General features: G+C 44.0%; 1 protein-coding gene across 1 annotated transcript; it reads left to right on the top strand.

Annotated features, from left to right (window-relative positions):
• Positions 1–670: 670 nt before the first annotated feature.
• LOC146638225 (TBC1 domain family member 2A-like) lies at positions 671–2,388 on the top strand. Its single transcript, XM_085366890.1, has 4 exons — positions 671–841; positions 926–1,111; positions 1,736–1,857; positions 2,187–2,388. The coding sequence occupies exons 1-4, from the start codon at positions 671–673 to the stop codon at positions 2,386–2,388; spliced, it is 681 nt and encodes a 226-aa protein (XP_085223016.1).
• The last annotated feature ends 18,924 nt before the right edge of the window (positions 2,389–21,312 follow it).

Genomic DNA, 21,312 nt, shown 5'->3' with positions numbered 1-21,312 from the left:
ACGAACATGTATACAGTACTGAGGAAGAAACCTTTTGTTTGTTGTTTTTTTTGTTTACTTAAGAGCATCATAATATGAGAGCAAGTGGGGGTGTTGAAATAAGAAGAGAAAATGCTCTCAATTATGGAGACAGTCAAATGGTTTATTTATGTTTGATGTGTGCTTTACATTTGTGTGGCTGTTAATAAAGTTAGCGCGCTCTAGGGGGCGTATGCGTTCATCAAAAAATGGCCGAAGGCTGATGTGTGATTATTCCTCCCAAAATGTCGTTGATGAAGTTAGCTATGCACGTTAGATTTTACTGCGCATTTTCATACCTCTGCCAACAGAGTGCTTTATCCGCACCTGAGCACAGGTGGCTCCTCCTCCTTCCTGTTGGGAATGCTGGCGAGCACTCAGTAATCCTGTTCTGTTTCCAGCTGTGTGAGAAGAGTCGGACAGCTCCTAATCCTGCCTCCAGGCAGGTCCAGCTGGACCTTCACCGAACCCTGACGACCAATCAGCACTTCTCCTCGCCGTCCAGCCCCGCCCTCCAGCCCCACCCTTCAGCCCTGCCCTCCAGCAGCTCCGCCGCATCCTTCTGGCCTTCTCCGGGCATAACCCTGCCATTGGCTACTGCCAGGTACTCAACAGGTCAGAACAAAAGTATAAATTTTATATCTGAGTTCTTATGTGGACCCGCCTTCCAGGCAGAACCTCACCTTCCATGAATGTCCACAGGTTAGCGGCCCTCGCTCTGCTGGTCCTCCAAAGTGACGAAGACGCCTTCTGGTGTCTGGTGGCAGTGGTGGAAGCCATCATGCCTCAGGACTACTACACCAAGAATCTGGTGGCCTCTCAGGTCAGCAGACACACTCACCTGCTTGCCTGCTGTGATCTGTTTTAGTGATCAGTGAGGCTGATCTCTGTGAGTCTTTGTGCTCAGGCGGACCAGCGCGTGCTGAAGGACTTCATGGCAGAGAAGCTTCCTCGCCTGGCATCTCACTTTGAGGATCACAACATTGACGTCTCTCTGGTCACCTTCAACTGGTTCCTGGTGGTTTTTGTGGAGAGTCTGCCCAGCGACATCCTGATGCCTCTGTGGGACGCCTTCCTGTATGAGGGTACCAAGGTACCATACACCCGAACACACCATGACAGAAATGCAGACAACACTTGAATGCACCACAGTAGTGTCCATGGAAACAAAAATGATTTTGTTTTGACCTTTAGATGTCTTTATTTACATTTTAGGAGTAATAAGACATTGTTTACTAAGCATGGGGAACTGTCATGTGACATGAAATAGGAGTGGGAAAGCAGATAATTCTAGTAACGACCTCACAGTCTACCACAAGCAGCGTAAATCCAGACGATGAGCGGGACAATGGCTTTGGGCTTGTTTCTGCAATGTGACAAATGCAGCACAGCTTTTACATCGTTTGTCTCAGGAAATAAAATCACAGTTCAGACACAGAAATATATACCACACAGGGATAAATGCTGACAACAGCTTCAGCCACGTAGATCCAACCCAAAAGTTTAATTTAAACTTAAAGCTCAACTACCAAGTAAGTTAATATTATCTGGCAACTGAGGAACCAAGTGGCTTATTGGAAATCGATCAGAGCTGTAATGAGTAAAGGGCCCAACTGCACCACAACTGAAAGAGTAATTTTATGACTCACCTCCTCAAAGTTTCCAATTAATTGTGTGGCGTGAGTGTCCTGTTATGAAATGCGTGTCTGTGCTGCAGGTGATCTTCAGATACACTCTGGCTCTGTTCAAATACAAAGAGGACGACATCCTGAAGATTCACGACAGCGTGGAGATCTACCAGTACCTACGCTTCTTCACAAAGACCGTCTCCAATGCCAGGTACGCACTCGCCTCCACCCGCCTTAATCTACGAGCTGTTACACTCTCAGAAGTGTAGCGGATGTAGCTGTTGAATCTTTGAGCTTCAAACCCTTTTTACTGAAATTTTGTGAGAAGTTTAAATTTCCCTGATCACAGTAACAACGATTTAAAGATTTTTAAGTATCTGCAGCTCTCGGATACATGTGGTCCAGTCAGTCCAGTATTTCCTGCTCAAACTGCAGTACCTGAAGTATCAAGCAGCATAAAACAGAAACACTCAAGCTGATCAGTTTCCAGTTCCTCTGTGTTGGTGATCGAGTCCTTTCCACCTGCGTGTGTCCATGCAGGAAGCTGACCAGCATCGCCTTCAACGACATGAACCCATTCCCCAGCCGGCTGCTGAGGAACCGGCGAGTGCTCCACCTGGAGCGCCTGCAGGCGGAGCTGCGTGAGCTGGAGGAGCAGCACAAGGAGTTCATCACAGAGAGCGTCGTACGGAAAGACAAAGAGCTCGACGTCATGGTGAGCGAGGACGACGAGGACCTCTGATCACACGGGACGCTTCAGCTGCTCACTTCGAGACGACGATGAGTTTTCCATGAGTTCAAGAGAATTTCACTAAACCGGCTGTTAACTGGTTTCCTTCACACCAAACACAGGATTGTGTCAGGTTCACCATCTCTACTAACACTACAAGGAAACAGACGCATACAGATTTAACTGCATCACATCTCTGAAACAAGCTTGCAGTAAACAAATGTGTACTGTGTTCACGTGTGTAATAAGTCAGGCTGCAGAAATGTGCAGATGTATTTCAGTGAATTCATTTGGATTAATATGTGATAGCTTATTTATTTCATTGCATCTTTTGCTTTATACCTAAAAATGCGTGACATTTCTAAATGTAGTCACATCCCTATGAAACATGGTTGATTATCAGCTGTAGTCACAGCTGGTGATAAAGTAATTAAAATGTCCAGCTATTCAAAAATAGGGCATTCTGCACAATGAGTACTTTTTGGTACTTGAAGTATATTTTGATGCTGATGCTTCAGGGCATTGTGCTGCATTGTCGAAGCTCTCTGGGCTTCCGGTTAGAACGACCTCACAGTGTTTTATTTTGATCTGGTGTAAAGTGCATTGTGCAGAAATGACAGCATGATAGGCACATGATAAAACTGACTTTTCTTTTTTTTTTTTAAATTTTACTGGGTGTGCATCTTGTTCAAATGTCTTTTTCAGCATTTGTACATAAATATTCTGTATATAAATATTTGATTTTCATTTATTTTACAGAGTCCTTTATTTTGTTTCACAAATATGACATTCATGTCAAATGACATCTGCAGACTTTATAATGACCAGCAGGGGGCAGTGTATTGCAGTCTATGAGAACATTTACTGAGACCTGTTTCATGCACTAGTTTCATGTCTCATTGAATCCAACATGATGTTGATTTTGTAAATTAAGGTCACATCTTCATCACATCTAATTTCAAAACACTGATCAATTTTAAAAAAAAATGAATTCCATACCAATTGCAGGAATAAAATAGGAATAAATAACAAACGAGAAATACATACAAAACAAGAGAAAGGCACACATGAGAGAACAGGTCACATGACAGCACAGCATTATCTACCCACAATTTGAACTAAATAACAGATAGCACAGGCAATGAAAACAAACGGAAATCAGAATAAATTTAAAAACTTTTATTGATGTTAACTTGAAGTGCTGAATTAGCCCTGTTGTCAGTTCAAATCACTTCAATCTATAGCGCACTTTAAGGTCTTTAGACCTTGAAAAGGAATACACTGCAAGGTAAGCTTGCAGCATCTTACTTTAAGGTCAACTGTGAAACTTTGTGGAAAGCCTGAGACAAGTTGATGAGTCAGTGAAGCGCACTTCCTTCTGATGACGGCTATACTGAGGTGAGTTTTTAAGCATATCCTGAACTTTATTCATTATTAGACTTCTGACACCTGGCAAATAAACTCTCACGCGATATGAGAACATAACAGCAAAAAGCCAGTAGCTGGTACATGAATGGATAAAAATTGGATCCCTCTTAGATTGAATTGGTTGCCCTCTTATATTACGTTGTTTTGAACCTAACCGCATCCACTGAATTAATGCAGTTTTCAGGACAGTAAAAACAGAGAACTCTGATATACACAATTTCTGATTGCTGATAGTGTTTCTTAATGCAAAATGGGCTTCCATTTAAAATGCAATTGCTTTATGTTCGATCTTTAGCGAAGAAGGGTCATTTTTGATTCTGTGGACAAGGGATGCAAATGGAATGTGAAGGCAACAGGTAGTAGGGTGAATTAGGGTTTCGTGTGGTCTTCAGTGCATGAATTTTATTGCCACTTTATTTCAACTTTTTATTAATGTACTCAAAAGAAAAACAAGAACCACAAAGGAGATTCTTGTGATTCTTGTTTGTGCTATCTGTTTGTGAAAGAAAGCACATTTTACCACATCATACTGTGTTTGCTGCCATTTATTTTACTCGTCCTGCCTGAGTGTCTGGGCTGCGTTTGTCTGTGCACCTTTGTTCTGGCCTTCTGCTGATGGGTTTCACATGCTGGGCTTTCCCTCTTGGTCCACACCCAGCAGCCTGCTGCTGACCACACACAGCCTACAAACTGATCCATCCATGCATCCATCCATGCATGCATGGCCTGGTTATTGTTGAGTTATCACCTGCAGCTCCTTGCTCATAACCAGGTAGATACTGGGCTGGGCCTGATCTCTGAGCTCAATAACAATGACAAAAATGCCAAACACTTTACTCTTCATGGTAAAAAATGTTTATAATACAGTAAAAACTGGATGTAGCCAAAATCAGTGTTTTATATACAGTGTAAGTGAACAACATTGCTACACTGCTGGTGTTTGATTGATAGAGGCTTTCTTTATAAGAACTATGATATCATTTCTTTTGCTGATTAACAGTTTTTATATAATTTTTATATCATATATAGCTTTCAAGAAGCCAAAGATCACTGGACGAAAAGACTACAGACCTGTGGCTCTGACATCTGGTCAGGAAGTCTTTTGAGCGCCTGGTTCTCTCCTATCTTAAGACCCTCACGGCCCCCCTCCTGGACCCCCTGCAGTTTGCATACAGAGCCAACAGGTCTGTAGACGATGCCATCAACATGGCCCTACACTTTGTCCTGCAGAATCTATGCCAGGATCCTGTTTGTGGACTTCAGCTCTACCTTCAACACCATCCTTTCAGACCTTCTTCAAGGATTGCTTTCCCAGATGAATGTGCCTGATCCCATCTGCCGGTGGATCACTGACTTCCTGACGGACAGGAAGCAACCAGTGAGGCTGGGGAAGAATGTCTTGGACTCCCGGACCATCAGCACGAGCTCCCCTCAGGGCTGTGTTCTTTCTTCTATGCCCTTCTCCCTGTACACCAACTGCCGCACCTCCAACCACCAGTCTGTCAAATTAATTAAGCTTGCAGATGACACCACCATTATTGGACTCCTCTCAGACGGGGATAAGTCTGCCTACAGGATGGAGGCTGAACATCTGGTGTCCTGATGCAGCCGCAACAACCAGGTGCTGAATAAGTGTTATTTTCATTTACCACTGGCCCAAGTACATTTTTATTGGCTTGTGAACAAAGCTGTAGTTTTTGTATTTTTAAATATTAACGCAATTTAATTGAGACATTATTTATATTATTTCACTTTCAATGTGAAAAATGCTGGAAAAACGTTGAAAATAATGGTCACCCCTGTTCGCTGCAATGTAAAATAGTACAACTGCTGTCAGCCTTCATTAAGTTGCATCATTTAAACATTTTCATATTTTTATTCAACTTCTGCAGGATGCTTTGATGAAAGACTCCCTTTTCCCAAGTAGAGGCTTTACTAGAGGTCACAGGAACAGCGCTGCTGTTTTGGATGCGGAAAAATGTTGTCTTTCACTCTACCTGAGCTCAGTGTCCCAGTAAGGGCTCCGCCTCATTGTAGCTGACGCTGAAATGTTTGTGTGGGTTGCCATGACAACACCAGAAGTGCATCTGAGATCGTGTCCAAATTCATGGGCTGCATCCTCCTGAGGACTCGGTGTTCTGACAAAACGTCTTACTTTGGCAAAACGTCCTACCGTAAGTAGTTCATGCGTTCTCGGCGGCTCTAGTGACCCTCGAACTCTCGGCTAGCTATCGAGGTGGTGGATAACATACGTCTCCCCCACAAGAGCACGAATCTACAACTTTTCTACTACTGTTTTTACAAGGCGTACACGGTAAAAACATTATGCTGTTATTTGTTAAGCACTTGTGCATCTTGTGAAAAGAAATAAGTGGCTGAGATGGATGTCATATGTGCTATTGATATTATTTTACTCGTTTCTAGTTTTCACGGTGCTCCATGATTGTGAGAGGAATAAAAAAGAATTGTGGACATCAGTACGAAGCATGGATTCTTTTGACCAGAGTAGATACACTGGTCCCTTGAATATACTAATCTTTTTGAGGTGGGTGACTGTTCCTGTGTATTTACAGAAACAATGGTTGTGATAACCTCAGCTGTTTCAGAGGGTGACTGTTCGTTGCTTTGCGCACTTTTAAATCTGTATACAATGGTTTGTTCCCTTTTTGTGTTCTGAGGTTTAAACAAAGATGTACTAGATGTATTATACCGGTCCCTCGAATCTACAAATCTTTTAGATGTGGATGACTGTTCATTTTCATCTGTGTTTACAGAAACACTGGGTGTTGGAACCTCAGTAGTTTCTTTTTGGCTGACAGACTCTGGAGCTGTACAAGAGGAATAAAGAGCTGCAATGCTTTTGTGAACCTGACCTGGGAAGGGAGAGAAATATATTTTTGTTTTGTTTTTGTTTGTCTTCTTGTTTTATTTGATTCCTTGTGGGATTTGGATCCAACAAGTAAAGTATGCATATTATGCACACACACAAACACACATGCAGCTATTACCATTTCTTGTATTCTTGAATAAAGACATTGATCTGACACATTTAAAATGCAGCCAATTGTTTTTATTGTTATATTATTAAGAAAAAAGAAAAGGTGGGGGTGGGGGGATGTAAAGAAGAGCTTAAAGGAAAGGGCTAGAGGAGAGAAAACCCCAACAATTAGCAGGGCATTTTTTTACTTGGACAAATTGTTAATAAAGTTTCCATATCTGTAACAATGATGACAGTATAATTGTTTATAAACAATTATATTGACAATTATATGTGTCCAGTATGTTGGCTCATTTTCTTTTACTTTTTGCATTTGAAAATAAAAGTTGGGCTGATTTTGACACCATTACAAGAAGTGTTGTTAATGATTCTTTTTGAATTAAAATCAGGTTACCACAAATTGTTTTTTAATTTAATTTCATTTGAAATGTTTGTCAGTGGGTAAACAATTCGTAATGCAAAGTCAGAAACATCGAGTTATTCTTGTACTGCATGCTTGCAATAAATAAGTTGTCCTAACAGTCAGTCAAAGGAGCTTGGAAAGAAAAGCGTCTGGACTTCTTTGAGTTGAAGTGACTGATATATATATTTTTTGTCTGTTTGTTTTGTTGGTTTTTGTTTTTTGCCCTTTATCACCATTCCTCTTCCCTGCTGTTTTTCTTTCCCTCTTTCTTTCTCCCCTTTCTTTCCCCCAGTCATGTCTGTCCTATGTGTAGCAAGTGAAAATAAAATAAACAATAAAAACAAAGGTGAATCAAATAGACCAATACGGCAAGGCCGGGATGGTCCATTTGGTAAAGTAAATCCGTTAGTTATATTTAACATAATGTTAAATGGCAACATTCTGTTTACAATGTTACCATTTCACATTATGTTAAATGGTAACATTCTGTTTACAATGTTACCATTTCACATTATGTTAAATGGTAACATTCTGTTTACAATGTTACCATTTTACCTTGTGTTAAATGGTAACATTCTGTTTACAATGTTACCATTTTACATTGTGTTAAATGGTAACATTCTGTTTACAATGTTACCATTTTACATTGTGTTAAATGGTAACATTCTGTTTACAATGTTACCATTTAACATTGTGTTAAATGGTAACATTCTGTTTACAATGTTACCATTTTACATTGTGTTAAATGGTAACATTCTGTTTACAATGTTACCATTTCACATTGTGTTAAATGGTAACATTCTGTTTACAATGTTACCATTTTACATTGTGTTAAATGGTAACATTCTGTTTACAATGTTACCATTTCACATTGTGTTAAATGGTAACATTCTGTTTACAATGTTACCATTTTACATTGTGTTAAATGGTAACATTCTGTTTACAATGTTACCATTTCACATTGTGTTAAATGGTAACATTCTGTTTACAATGTTACCATTTTACATTGTGTTAAATGGTAACATTCTGTTTACAATGTTACCATTTAACATTGTGTTAAATGGTAACATTCTGTTTACAATGTTACCATTTTACATTGTGTTAAATGGTAACATTCTGTTTACAATGTTACCATTTTACATTGTGTTAAATGGTAACATTCTGTTTACAATGTTACCATTTTACATTATGTTAAATGGTAACATTATGTTTACAATGTTACCATTTACATTATGTTAAATTGTAACATTATGTTTACGATGTTACCATTTTACATTATGTTAGATTGTCAGTAGGCCTGGTACCGGAACCGGTACTGGACCCCCTTTTACTTTCAGCCATCAGAAGAGGGTACACTGTGGTCATAACAATACTCAGACTGTAGCATTTAAAGGTCCCAAAGTGTACCAGGAAAATATCCCCCGCACGATTACACCAGCAGCCTGAATTGTGAATGTGAGGGAGGATGGATCCATGCTTTCATGTTGTTCACTCCAGGCTGATATAAAAATGATATAACTAATACTACTTCTACTAATAATGACAATAACAACAAAATAATAATAATAATGTCAAAAATACCAGTAATAATAATAACAATAACAACATAAACAACAACATTACTACTAATAATAATAAAGATAAACAAATGTATTAAAAAATTAATAATGATAATAATAATAAAACTGATCATAACAGTAACAATATCAATCATAACAACAAGAGTACTAACAACAATAATAACAATAACAATGAAGGTGTTGCTGCAGATCTGAGTCCCGACTCTGCTGCCTTTCTAGCGCGGCAAAGAAAGTAAGAAATAGAAAAAGAAAAACACAAATAAACTGAGTGTGAGGGTTTTTCTACAAGTTACACTGAATATTTGCACAGACATGCTGACTGTTTGCTGGGAGACGTCACCTGTCTTTTATAGAATAGCAGGTAAGCTGTTCTCTGCCGCTGCTCACACACAGACTCACACGTGGTCTGGCAGACCAACTCGTCATCGTACGTGAGCCGGCTGTCTGTGACGTCGTCTCTTCCGCTCATCTGGTGAACGCCGTCACAGACGTAATGTCCTGAGAGGAGAAGGCGCACTTATTAACGTCTCATAAACTTTCAAAGCTGACCTGCATTCAGCACATGTGTCTGAAAGCACCCACTCACCGCTGTAAGCTGAGGAGCCCAAACGACTGATCACGCTGACCAACAAATAGCGAGCAGTTTACTGGGAGAGGGCAGCGGCACCACCCGTTAGCTTAGAAATGGGCTCCATCCATACTTGAAATGAACGGTGTGCCTTTTCCCTTACCTCTTCAGTAAAGGCTGTGTCCTGGCTGATCACCAGCTGCTGTGTCAGAACAATGGGGCTGTTCTTCTTCTCCACGGTGAACGATGGAGTGAACGTAAACCACTTCAGATGGAGGATCAGCACACTGAAAGAGATGAGACAAAGAGGAGAGGCTCAAAGGAAGACGCAAGGAGGACATGACATGAACAAAACTGACACCGACTGAACTGTGGTGGTTTGAGGCCTTTGGGGACCGATTTGAGGTTACTCACTTTGGCAGGTTCAAGAACAACAGCTCCTCTTTGATCTTCTTAGCTCCGCACTGGCATTCGTAGTCCAACAGGCCGCCCTGCAGCAGGGAGCAGGAGGAACAGGTGCATTAGAGTTAAACTCTTTTACAGATGAATTCACATATTCGTGGGAGCAAGCCTGTTCACAGAATAGAGTCTAAACGAGCTCTTACTTTCAGACTCCAGCCCCGCCCTTCAGCAGCTCCGCAGCATCCTGCTGGCTGGCACAACCTTGCCATTGGCTGCTGCCAGGGACTCAACAGGTTAGAACAAAAATATAAATATTATATCTGAGTTCTTATGTGGACCCGCCTTCCAGACACAACGTCACCTTCCATGAATGTCCACAGGTTAGCGGCCCTCGCTCTGCTGGTCCTCCAAAGTAAGAAAAAATGAGAAAAAATAAGGAGCAGACCAAGCAAAAGAGGGTATTTAAAGAGACAGTGCTCTTAAGGTGCATTTTTGGCGAGTTTTATTATCTAAATGTCATTGTGTCACTTTCTTATGAGGCTTCAGTGAACTGAAAAAGCTTCTGGGATGAGAAGCGAAACGTCTTCAAAAAAGTTAAAGAAGTCCGGTTGCTTTTTTCCCCCAAGCTCCTTAGAGTTCTCTGAAAATGGTCAGGTAGAAGGACTGGACTGAAAATGAGTAAAAAAGCAGCCAAAGCCCAAGGAAGTTGAAAGACTGGAAACTATTGCTGAGGTCATGTCAGTGGAAAAAGTTACCTACAAGTCTGGCACCTTGGAAGCAAAACATAAAGAAATAAGGTGTAAGGCCAAATGTTTGGTCCTGCAGCCAACCGGACCATGAAATATAGAGCACAGGTGAACAAAGTGAGGCAGCAGTTTGCTGATTTCCACCTTGTGCCTTTCATGTTGATCAGCTTAGTAGTTTGCCAGCTTTCTAGCTGTTAAAGACTTTTGGCGAGAGGTTATTCATATTTGAACTCTAATTGAACCCCTCTTTTTTACTGTTTTTTTGTTTGTTTGTTTTTGGGGTTTTTTGTTGTCTTAGATGGCCTGACTCAGCAGGTGGGGGCAGTTTCTGAGTTCACCTTCGTTCAAACAGTGCAGAAATGGTTTCGCTATGCTCCAGACCGGATGGGTGGTGCAGGACGCCCGATATCCAGCCCCGTCATGGAGTAAACTAAAAACAGTAAATAATACATTTAACAAACAAGCAAGCTCTAAATTTAAGCGGAGAGACTGCAGACGTAGCCGCACCATTCCAGGGATTTTTGGTTAGCATGAGGGGTCTAGCCAGGACCCTTACTGGATACTGGGTGGGAATCGAACGTGCGACTCCAAAGATATGTAGTATTACCACTACACTATCCAGCTGCGCTACACTATCCAACAAAAAAAGTTTTTAGAAAATTTGATAAAGTCTGATGCTTAATATTGTAGGGATATTAATCTCCCTATGATATTAATACGGATTAAAATTGTAACATTATGTTTACAATGTTACAATTTTACATTATGTTAAATTGTAACATAATGCTTAACAGATAATGGTTATCCTCTTTTTATATCATACATCATTGTCTCTGTAGGAGGGTCTGGAGCACCCCCTGCTGAGCCGCTGGGCTCAGTACCTTGCAGGCAGGTCCGACGATGACTTCATCATCTCACCTGAGCTCAAAATTCTGGTGCGTGAAGGCGTCCCTCGGGAGTATCGGTAGAGTGTGGCGCTGTTTGGTCCGAGCCAGAACTTTGACAAGCCAAGAGTGCCACACGCAACGCTATCAGCAGGTACAGCTGTAGAGAGAGAGAGTGTGTTGAAATAAGAAGAGAAAATTCTCTCAATTATGGAGACAGTCAAATGGTTTATTTATGTTTGATGTGTGCTTTACATTTGTGTGGCTGTTAATAAAGTTAGCGCGCTCTAGGGGGCGTATGCGTTCATCAAAAAATGGCCGAAGGCTGATGTGTGATTATTCCTCCCAAAATGTCGTTGATGAAGTTAGCTATGCACGTTAGATTTTACTGCGCATTTTCATACCTCTGCCAACAGGTTATGGGCCCAGGAAGCTAAGAAGTTTTCCAAAAGAGTCCATGTCGTTTTGCCACCGAGAGAAACGCCGCGACGTACTGCGCACTCGGTGAGGATTAGCATACCATGCTAGCGCCATGAGCCGACGAGCCGCTGAGTCAAATAGCCGTTGGGCTCGGCTAGTTTTTGATGGGGATGAAAAGAATTACGAACTATGGGAGACGAAATTTTTGGGCCACCTTCGTCTGCAAGGTTTAAGAGACATTATTTTGAAGCAGCCTACCGACGCGGAGGGAGAAGAAGAGAGAGCAAAGAATGCAGAGGCCTACGCGGAGCTGATCCAGTTTCTGGATGACAAAAGTTTGTCTCTTGTTATGCGAGAAGCAGCGGATGATGGACGGAAGGCGCTGGGGATTCTAAGAAACTATTATGCAGGTAAAGGAAAGCCTCGTATAATTAGCCTGTACACAGAACTCACTTCGCTCCAAAAGTGAGAGTGTGACTGAGTATGTGATACGAGCAGAGACAATAATCACAGCCCTGAGGAATGCTGGTGAAACTTTGAGTGATGGGCTATTGGTAGCAATGGTTTTGAAGGGACTGCCAGAATCGTTCAAACCGTTTGCTATCCATGTCACACAAAGTGAAGTTGAAGTGACTTTTGCTGAATTTAAAACTAAACTGCGAAGCTTTGAAGACACAGAGAAAATGCGCGCCGCAGCGTCAGATGACAACATCATGAAAGCACGTGCACGACCTGTAACATGTTGACTCATGTGTGTATCAGCCACTAGATGGCACTGTGTTGCTGCAATGTGTGTAATTCACTCGCGAGCAAGAAGCTCCAGAGGAAATGGAGAAGTAGACGAAATAAAGTGGAAGCGGAGCAGAGATCAGTGTGTGCGTGCAGTTAATAAGAAGCTCGGTATACATACAAAAACAAAACATGGTGTCAGAGTAGCGGCTTTCTACGCAATCCCTCGCCGTCGGACAGCGCAGACATGGAGGCTTACGGCGTTCCCACACCGCGTATGGATTGGGACTCCAGCAACCTGCCCGAGGCATGGCGGCGTTTCAAGCAGCACGCCGAGCTAATGTTCGCTGGTCCTCTTCGGGGGAAGGAGGAGGCAGACAAATGCAGCTACCTTCTTCTATGGGTCGGTGAGAAAGGACGGGACGTCTACAACACGTGGACGCTCACCGCAGACGACTCCCGAAAGCTTCAGACGTACTACGATAAGTACACTGATTACATCATACCGAAAGCTAACCCAATCTACGCCCGATATAAGTTTCATGAAAAGATGCAGGGTGAAAATGAGACATTTGAACAGTTTATTACGGAACTGAAACTACTTGCTAAAGACTGTGGGTACCCAAATACAGATGAAATGGTCAGGGATCGCATTGTATTTGCCACTAACTCGCCACACGTCCGAGAAAAGCTACTCAGCCAAGGCGCAGAGCTCACGCTAGAGAAAGCTATAGATATAGCACGATCACACGAGCTAGCAAAGCAACAGCTAAAAACTATGGGTCACTCCAGGGGCCAAGAAACTGTGCACGCCATCGGCAGGAAATCGCACAGACAAGAATATCAAACAAGAAGCGTGAGACCAAAAGAACACGCTAATGCAACACTAAAAACGTGCAGCTATTGTGCCGGACAACACGGTAATAAAGACACCTGCCCAGCAAAAGGGAAGCAATGTGCAAAATGCAAGAAAATGAACCATTTTGCGAGAGCATGCAGGTCAAGACTCCCTTCGCAGACAAAAGCCCACCTCAAATCAGTACACACTGTGAGAGAGAACATAGAAATGTCAACTATGGACACAGATGAGGACCAAGACTGTTTCTACATTGATAGCATCACCATAGAAAATGAAGGAAGAAATGATGAGCAAGCATATGCAGACATGCAGCTTGGTTCCCCCCCACAGACAGTGAGGTTTAAAGTTGACACTGGGGCGCAAGCAAACACAATTCCAGCTAACATGTTCCAGACACTCTTCCCACACGTGACACTGAAGCCTGTCACACACAAGCTCACAGATTATGGGGGACACTCACTCAGCGTGGAAGGAAAATGCCAGTTAAAATGCAAACACAAAGACAAGACCTGCACGTTGGAATTCCATGTTGTTAACACAAGCGCCCCACCTGTATTAGCAATGAAAGCTTGCCGTGACCTTAACCTGGTAAGGATTGTGATGGCAGTGACGGAGGAAAGAGGCAAGACAACCAACAGTTCACAGGCAATACTAGACGAATATGCAGACGTATTCAAAGGGATAGGAGAATTTCCTGGTGAATGCAGTTTCCATGTAAATCCAGACGTTGCACCCACAGTCAGCCCACCTCGTCGGATTCCCATTGCTCTGCGAGCCCGACTCAAAGACGAGCTCGACAACATGGAAAGGAACCAAATCATATGCAAGGTCACAGATCCTACGGACTGGGTGAATGCACTTGTTGTCGTGGAAAAACCCAAGACAGGCAGACTCAGAGTATGTCTGGACCCCAGACCCCTCAACAAGGCTATACAAAGACCCCATTACCCTCTACCCACCTTGGAGGATGTCACCACAAAACTTGCTGGAGCCAAGTATTTCAGTGTTTTGGACGCCAGATCAGGCTACTGGGCCATTAAGCTAAGCCACGAATCATCTCTGTTAACCACATTTAATACTGTGTTTGGCAGGTACCGCTTCCTCAGGTTGCCATTCGGCATAATCTCAGCTCAGGATGAGTTCCAGCGACGCGTGGACGAGACCTACGAGGGCCTGAGGGGCGTGGCAGCCATTGTGGACGACGTACTGGTCTTCGGAGAAACCAAACAGGAGCATGACGACAACCTGAGGGCCATGCTGCAGCGCAGCAGAGAGAGAGGTGTAAAACTGAACCCTGACAAGTGCACCATCTGCGTCAAAGAGGTCAGTTACTTCGGTCACACATTGTCACACGAAGGGCTGAAACCAGATCCACAAAAAGTAAAAGCAGTCCAAGACATGGCGCCCCCACAGAACAGGGCGGAATTGGAAACAGTGCTGGGGATGGTTAATTATCTAGCAAGATTTGCCCCACACCTGTCAGAGATAAATGCTCCGCTCCGCCAGCTGTTAAAGCAGGACAGTGAGTTTGTATGGGACAAGAACCATGACAGAGCCTTTCAACGAATGAAGGAGCTGATCACTAAAGAACCAGGCCCAGTTCTCTCCTTCTTCGACCCCAAGAAAGCGCTACGACTCCAGGTCGATGCATCCAAAAGTGGCCTCGGTGCTGTGATGCTGCAGGACGGCAAGCCAGTTGCCTACGCATCCAAGTCACTTAACAGCACTGAGCAGAACTATGCCCAAATAGAAAAAGAGCTGTATGCTGTTCTCTTTGGTTGCAAGCGGTTCCACGAGTACATGTACGGTCGACATGTGACCATTGAGTCGGACCACAAGCCACTTGAGTCCATACTCAAAAAAACACTAGCATCAGCACCACCACGGCTACAGAGGATGATAATACAGCTGCAAAAGTACGACATCAGCATCATCCACAAGCCAGGAAAAGACATCCCGGTAGCCGACACGCTCTCCCGGAAATCCATAGAGTTTCACGACAAATCACTATGTGACGGGATGGATGCGCAGATCCACTCAGTCCTCAGCAACATGCCTGTCAGTGATCAGAGACTCTCAGAGATAAGAAACGAAACAGCCCAAGATCCTCAGCTCAACAGCCTGAGACGGACCACATTGAGTGGATGGCCTGATAAACGGTCTCAATGTCCGCCTGACATTCAGGAGTTTTGGAACCACAGGGATGAGATCTCACTGATAGACGGGATCATGTTTAAAGGAGAGAAAATGATCATCCCAAAAAGGCTCAGAAAGGACATGATAGAGCGGATTCATTCCAGCCATATGGGTATAGAAAAGAGCAAAAACAGAGCCAGAGACCTTCTGTTTTGGCCAGGCATGGGAAAGCAGATTGAGGAAGCAGTCGGAGCCTGCAGCACATGCCAGGAGAGACAAGCTGCTAACCCCAAGGAACCCCTGTTGTCACATGCAATACCAGAACGACCGTGGCAGGTCATAGCCACCGATCTGTTCACTTGGAACTCGGAAGACTACATCATCATGGTAGATTACTACAGTAGATTCTTCGAGTTGGAAAGACTGCGCAGCTGCACTGCAGAAGCAGTGATCCACAAACTAAAGTCAGCCATGGCTAGGCATGGTATTCCAGAGTCGGTGATTAGTGATAACGGTCCGTGCTATGCTTCGAGTAAGTTTCAACAGTTAGCAAAGTCATGGAGTTTCACCCACACCACTACTAGTCCCCATTACCCACAGAGCAATGGTCTAGCCGAGAAAACAGTCCAGACAGCAAAGAAACTTCTGGACAAGGCCAAAGCGGAACATAAGGATCCCTACTTGAGCCTATTAGAATACCGGAACACCCCCGTGGACAACTTAAAGTCGCCTGCACAACTACTCATGAGCCGGAGACTTCGCTCCATCCTCCCTGCAACACCAAAACAGCTGGAACCCCAAGTAGTTTGCCAGCAAACAGTGCGTGAGAGGAGAGAGGTCTGCCAGCAGCGCCAGCAGACTTATTTCAACAGAGCCGCCCGACCTCTGCCTCAACTATATCCTGGCACACCGGTCCGGTTCCGGCAAAAAGACGGTTCCTGGAAACCAGCTGTGGTCACAAGTTGTGCCGACACGTCCAGAAGCTACAACATAACCACAGATACAGGACAAGTTTACCGGCGTAACCGCCGACACCTCCGCAGAAGCAGGAACAGCGTAGGAGGTGAGGAGTTCATTCAACCAACAGGCATCAGCGATGACAGCCCTGTGGTATCTCAGCCCCCGCCTGTGGAGCCCCCTGATAAAGACATTACAACACCTGGATACACGACTCGTTATGGGCGTGTTACCAAACCAAGACAGGTCTTGGACCTGTAATATTGTAAAGGGTGCAGGCGGATCGCTGCCCTAGAGAAAAAAAAAAAAAAAAAAAAACAAAACAAAAACAAACAAACAAACAAACAAACAAAAAAAACAAAACAAAAGCTGTTTACATGTTTGTTGTTCCAATGATGTCATTATATGCATCTGTTTATTATGTTAATGATGTAGCCAGTATTGAGACGAATGCTACGTTAGTAATGGATGTTGGTCAGGATATTATTCCTGTAATTTCAGTTGCCTTAGGAATTTTACAAGCCTGAGTTGTGTTGTGTTTGTTTTTAAGAAGGGAGATGTAACATGTTGACTCATGTGTGTATCAGCCACTAGATGGCACTGTGTTGCTGCAATGTGTGTAATTCACTCGCGAGCAAGAAGCTCCAGAGGAAATGGAGAAGTAGACGAAATAAAGTGGAAGCGGAGCAGAGATCAGTGTGTGCGTGCAGTTAATAAGAAGCTCGGTATACATACAAAAAACAACACACGACCGAGCGACAATCCCACGTTTGAAAAATCGAATGACCGTGGGGCCGGCAACGCAGACATAGTGTGTTTCAGATGCGGACTAAAGGGACACAAAGCCAGGACGTGTCAGCGCAAGCAGTGGTGTAGCGAGCACCACCCATCGGGACTCAACATGCAGACGGAAACGGCGGCAAGACAATGCACGGAAAGTTTCCGAGGAGTGGGGTAGCAAAGACTACGCATTCCGGGTAAGCAGCGAGGGTGCAGCGTTCCAGTCAGAGCATGGCATCAACAAAAAGGGTCTGATGGTGGACACAGGGGCAACTTCGCATATTGTTACAGATATAACGAAGTTCAGGAGATTCGACGACAGTTTCCAGCCCAAGTCACACTACGTAGAGTTGGCTGACGGCACCAAGTGCACTGGAGTTGCAGAGCAAAGAGGGGAGGCAGAGTTTTGCTTGATGGACAGCAGGGGGCAGTGCCACAAAACAACCTTGAAACAGGCACTGTACATCCCATCGTATCCACAAGACATCTTCTCTGTGAAAGCAGCTACCTCAAATGGAGCAACTATGATCTTCAAGCAAGGAAAAGACACCCTGCGACACAAAGACGGTACAAGGTTCCCAATATATGAGTACAACAGACTGTACTACCTACAAACAGTAAACACTGAAGGTAAAGACCAGTGTAAGGGTTGCTATGACATGCAAACATGGCATGAAATTCTTGGTCACTGTAATTATGATGACATTCAGAAATTACAGGGGGTTGTTGATGGTATGGCAATCAAAGGAAAAACAGACAAATCTGTCTTGCATTTCAGAATCAGAATCAGAAACTTTATTGTCATTGTCATGAGAACAACGAAATTAAGAATGGTCCCCGATCATTGCATCATCCCTAGCAATATCAAAATATAAATAAAACAATAAAATTCAATAAATAAAATAGATAGAATACTTAAAATACTAATAAGATATAACAGTAAAACATTCACATACATTCCCACACACATGCTTCAGACCGTGCATAGATTAACACAAGAGTGGCGTGATGGACATTTTTTTGTAGTATTCAGATGTGTTATTGCAGTTGGATAACAGCTGTGTTTGAGTCTATTAGTCCTTGCTCTGATTGCCCTGTACCGTCTGCCTGAGGGCAACAGTTCGAACAGGGAGTGGCCAGGATGTGAGGTGTCTTTTATGATGTTTTGGGCCTTTTTAAAACAGTGGGCGTTGTGTAGAACTTCCAGTGTGGGGAGAGGGCAGCCAGTGATCTTTTGGGCGGTGTTAATGATCCCTTGGAGTGCTTTCCTCTGAGCCCCTGTGCAGCTAGTGTACCAGATGCATATGCAGTAAGTTAGAACACTCTCAATGGTGGCTCTGTAGAAGGACACCAGCAGTCTCTGTGTGATGTTATTCCTCCTGAGAATTCTCAGGAAGTACAGTCTCTGTTGGGCCTTTTTCAGCAGCTCGGAGGTGTTCACACTCCAGGAAAGGTTCTCCTCTATATTGACTCCCAGGAAGCGGAAGCTTGCCACCCTTTCTACACAGTCCCCATTTATGAATAGTGGTTGGATCTCTGCCTTTTTCCTTCTGAAGTCTATTATGAGTTCTTTGGTTTTTGAAGTGTTGAGGAGGAGGTTATTGGCCTTACACCATGACGTCAGCTGCTCCACCTCGTCTCTGTACGTAGACTCGTCTCCCTTGGAAATGAGCCCCACCACTGTGGTGTCATCTGCAAATTTCACAAAGATGTTGCTGTGGTGGCGAGGAGTGCAGTCGTGTGTGTAGAGAGAGTAGAGCAGTGGACTGAGCACACAGCCCTGGGGTGAGCCAGTGCTGAGACTCAGGGCTGAGGATGTGTGATGGCCAACTCTGACTCTCTGTCTACGGCCCGAGAGGAAGCTATTGATCCACATGCAGGTGCTGTATGGAAGCCCCAGGTCTTGTAGCTTGGCCACCAGTTTGTGTGGAAGGATGGTGTTAAAAGCTGAGCAGTAATCCACGAAGAGCATCCGCACATAGCTACCATGCTCTTCCAGGTGAGTTAATGCAGCATGGAGTGCTGTGGCTACAGCGTCTTCCGTGGATCGGTTTGCTCTGTAGGCAAACTGGTGTGGATCCAGGCTGCGGGGCAGGGCTGCTGTGATGTGTCTGCGGACCAGCTTCTCAAAGCATTTCATTACCACTGGGGTGAGTGCCACCGGTCTGTAGTCATTCAGGCCGGTGATGTGGGGCTTCTTAGGCAAGGGGACTATGGTGGAGGACTTCAGGCAGAGTGGGACAGTCGCCTGTGCGAGGGATTTGTTGAAAATCCTGGTGAAGATCCCAGCCAGCTGTCCTGCACAATCCCTCAATATTCGACCTGGCACACCATCAGGACCCGCCGCCTTCCTCGGGTTAACAGCCTGCAGCATGCGCCTCACCTCGTGCTCTTCCAGGGTGAGGGTGGTGCTGCTATGGGTGGCGTGTTGCTGCTGTGGCTCCAATACCTCCGGTACCCTGGTCTCAAAGCGGGCAAAGAAGATATTCAGCTCCTCTGCCAGCTCCAGGTCACCGTCCGCAGCTCCGAGATTGATCTTATAGTTGGTTAGGTGCTGGATGCCTTGCCACACCTGCCGGCTGGTGAAGTGTGAAATGTGCACACAGGGAAAGTTTGTTCAAACTAGAAACAGGGACCCTGATGCACGAGCCAAAACCGCCTTAGAGCTGGTACACACAGATCTAGCTGGTCCAGTAGACTCAGAGTCCAGAGATGGATATAGATTTGCACTATCATTCACTGATGACTATTCCAGTGCAGTGTTTGTGTATTTTCTGAAAAATAAGAGTGACACAGCAAAAGCAACACAGAAGTTTTTGGCTGATACAGCCCCGTATGGGCAAGTTAAATGTATCAGGTCTGACAATGGAACAGAGTTTATGGGAAATGAGTATCAGGCACTCCTTAGCAAAAATGGAATCAGGCATGAGACCTCAGCACCATACTCACCACACCAAAATGGTACTGCAGAACGCAATTGGCGTACTCTTTTTGATATGGCCAGGTGTATGTTAATAGAGAAACAGTTACCTAAAGAGTTGTGGACTTACGCAGTGCAAACAGCAGCTGTAGTGAGGAATAGATGTTTTAACAGACGCACAGAACAGACACCATATTTAATGCTGACAGGAAGAAGGCCAAACCTTTCCAGGATGCAGACATTTGGGTCAGTGTGTTATGCCTACAGGCAGAACAAGAGAAAACTAGACTCAAGGTGTGAGAAAGGAATTTTTGTTGGATATGACAAGAACAGTCCAGCTTATATGGTCTACTACCCGGGCAGTGGGAAAGTACAGAAGCATAGACTGGTGAAGTTTGAGACTAAAACAAGAGTAGAGAGACAAACACAGACTGACAAGGTGCCAGATGATGAGGGTGACTTTGAGACACCAAACAGGTTCACCAAGACCAGAGAACAGACTGATGTGAGTACAGAACACACAGATACTCAGGAACAGATCCCAGTAAGCATGTCTGAGATGAGCAGCCAGTCACAGGAGAATGAACTCGACTGCGAGGCTGCAAGGTATCCTTCCAGAGTGAGAAAGAGGCCTGGGTATTTAAGTGAATATGTTACTGATAAGGAGGATTGTGATCAAGTACTTACAAACATGGATTATTGTTACAGAGCAATGTGTAACATTCCCCAAACATTCAAGGAAGCAATAACTTCATCTAACTCAGAGAAATGGGTCAGTGCAATGGATGAAGAGATGCAATCACTAAGAGAAAATGACACATTTACCTTAACCACTTTGCCTGAGGGTAAGAAGACAGTGGGGGGTAGATGGGTGTACGCAGTCAAAAACAATGTTGATGGATCTGAGAAGTACAAGGCACGTTATGTTGCTAAAGGATATAGTCAGAGGATAGGTGTGGATTATGAAGAAACATTTTCCCCTACTGCTAACCTGACTAGTATCAGAGTGTTGATGCAAAAGGCAGCACAAGAAAACATGCTTTTACACCAGATGGATGTTAAAGCTGCCTATCTTCATGCACCAATAGATTGTGAGGTATTCATGGAACAACCTGAGGGTTATGAG

The sequence above is a fragment of the Diplotaxodon limnothrissa genome, linkage group LG2, assembly GCF_057381915.1.
Source record: "Diplotaxodon limnothrissa isolate DT_005_m linkage group LG2, D_limnothrissa_male_GT1.1, whole genome shotgun sequence".
In the NCBI taxonomy this organism is placed as follows: Eukaryota; Metazoa; Chordata; class Actinopteri; order Cichliformes; family Cichlidae; genus Diplotaxodon; species Diplotaxodon limnothrissa.
Note: the sequence above shows the minus strand (reverse complement) of the source record. Positions and strands in the feature narration are given on the sequence as shown.

Bases quoted from the DNA above. Each gene is read 5' to 3' on its own strand.
- LOC146638225 (XM_085366890.1), top strand. From the start codon at position 671: ATGTGGACCCGCCTTCCAGGCAGAACCTCACCTTCCATGAATGTCCAC. The intron at 1,112-1,735 runs GTACCATACACC...TCTGTGCTGCAG, and splicing joins TCCTGTATGAGGGTACCAAG to GTGATCTTCAGATACACTCT. The intron at 1,858-2,186 runs GTACGCACTCGC...GTGTCCATGCAG, and splicing joins AAGACCGTCTCCAATGCCAG to GAAGCTGACCAGCATCGCCT.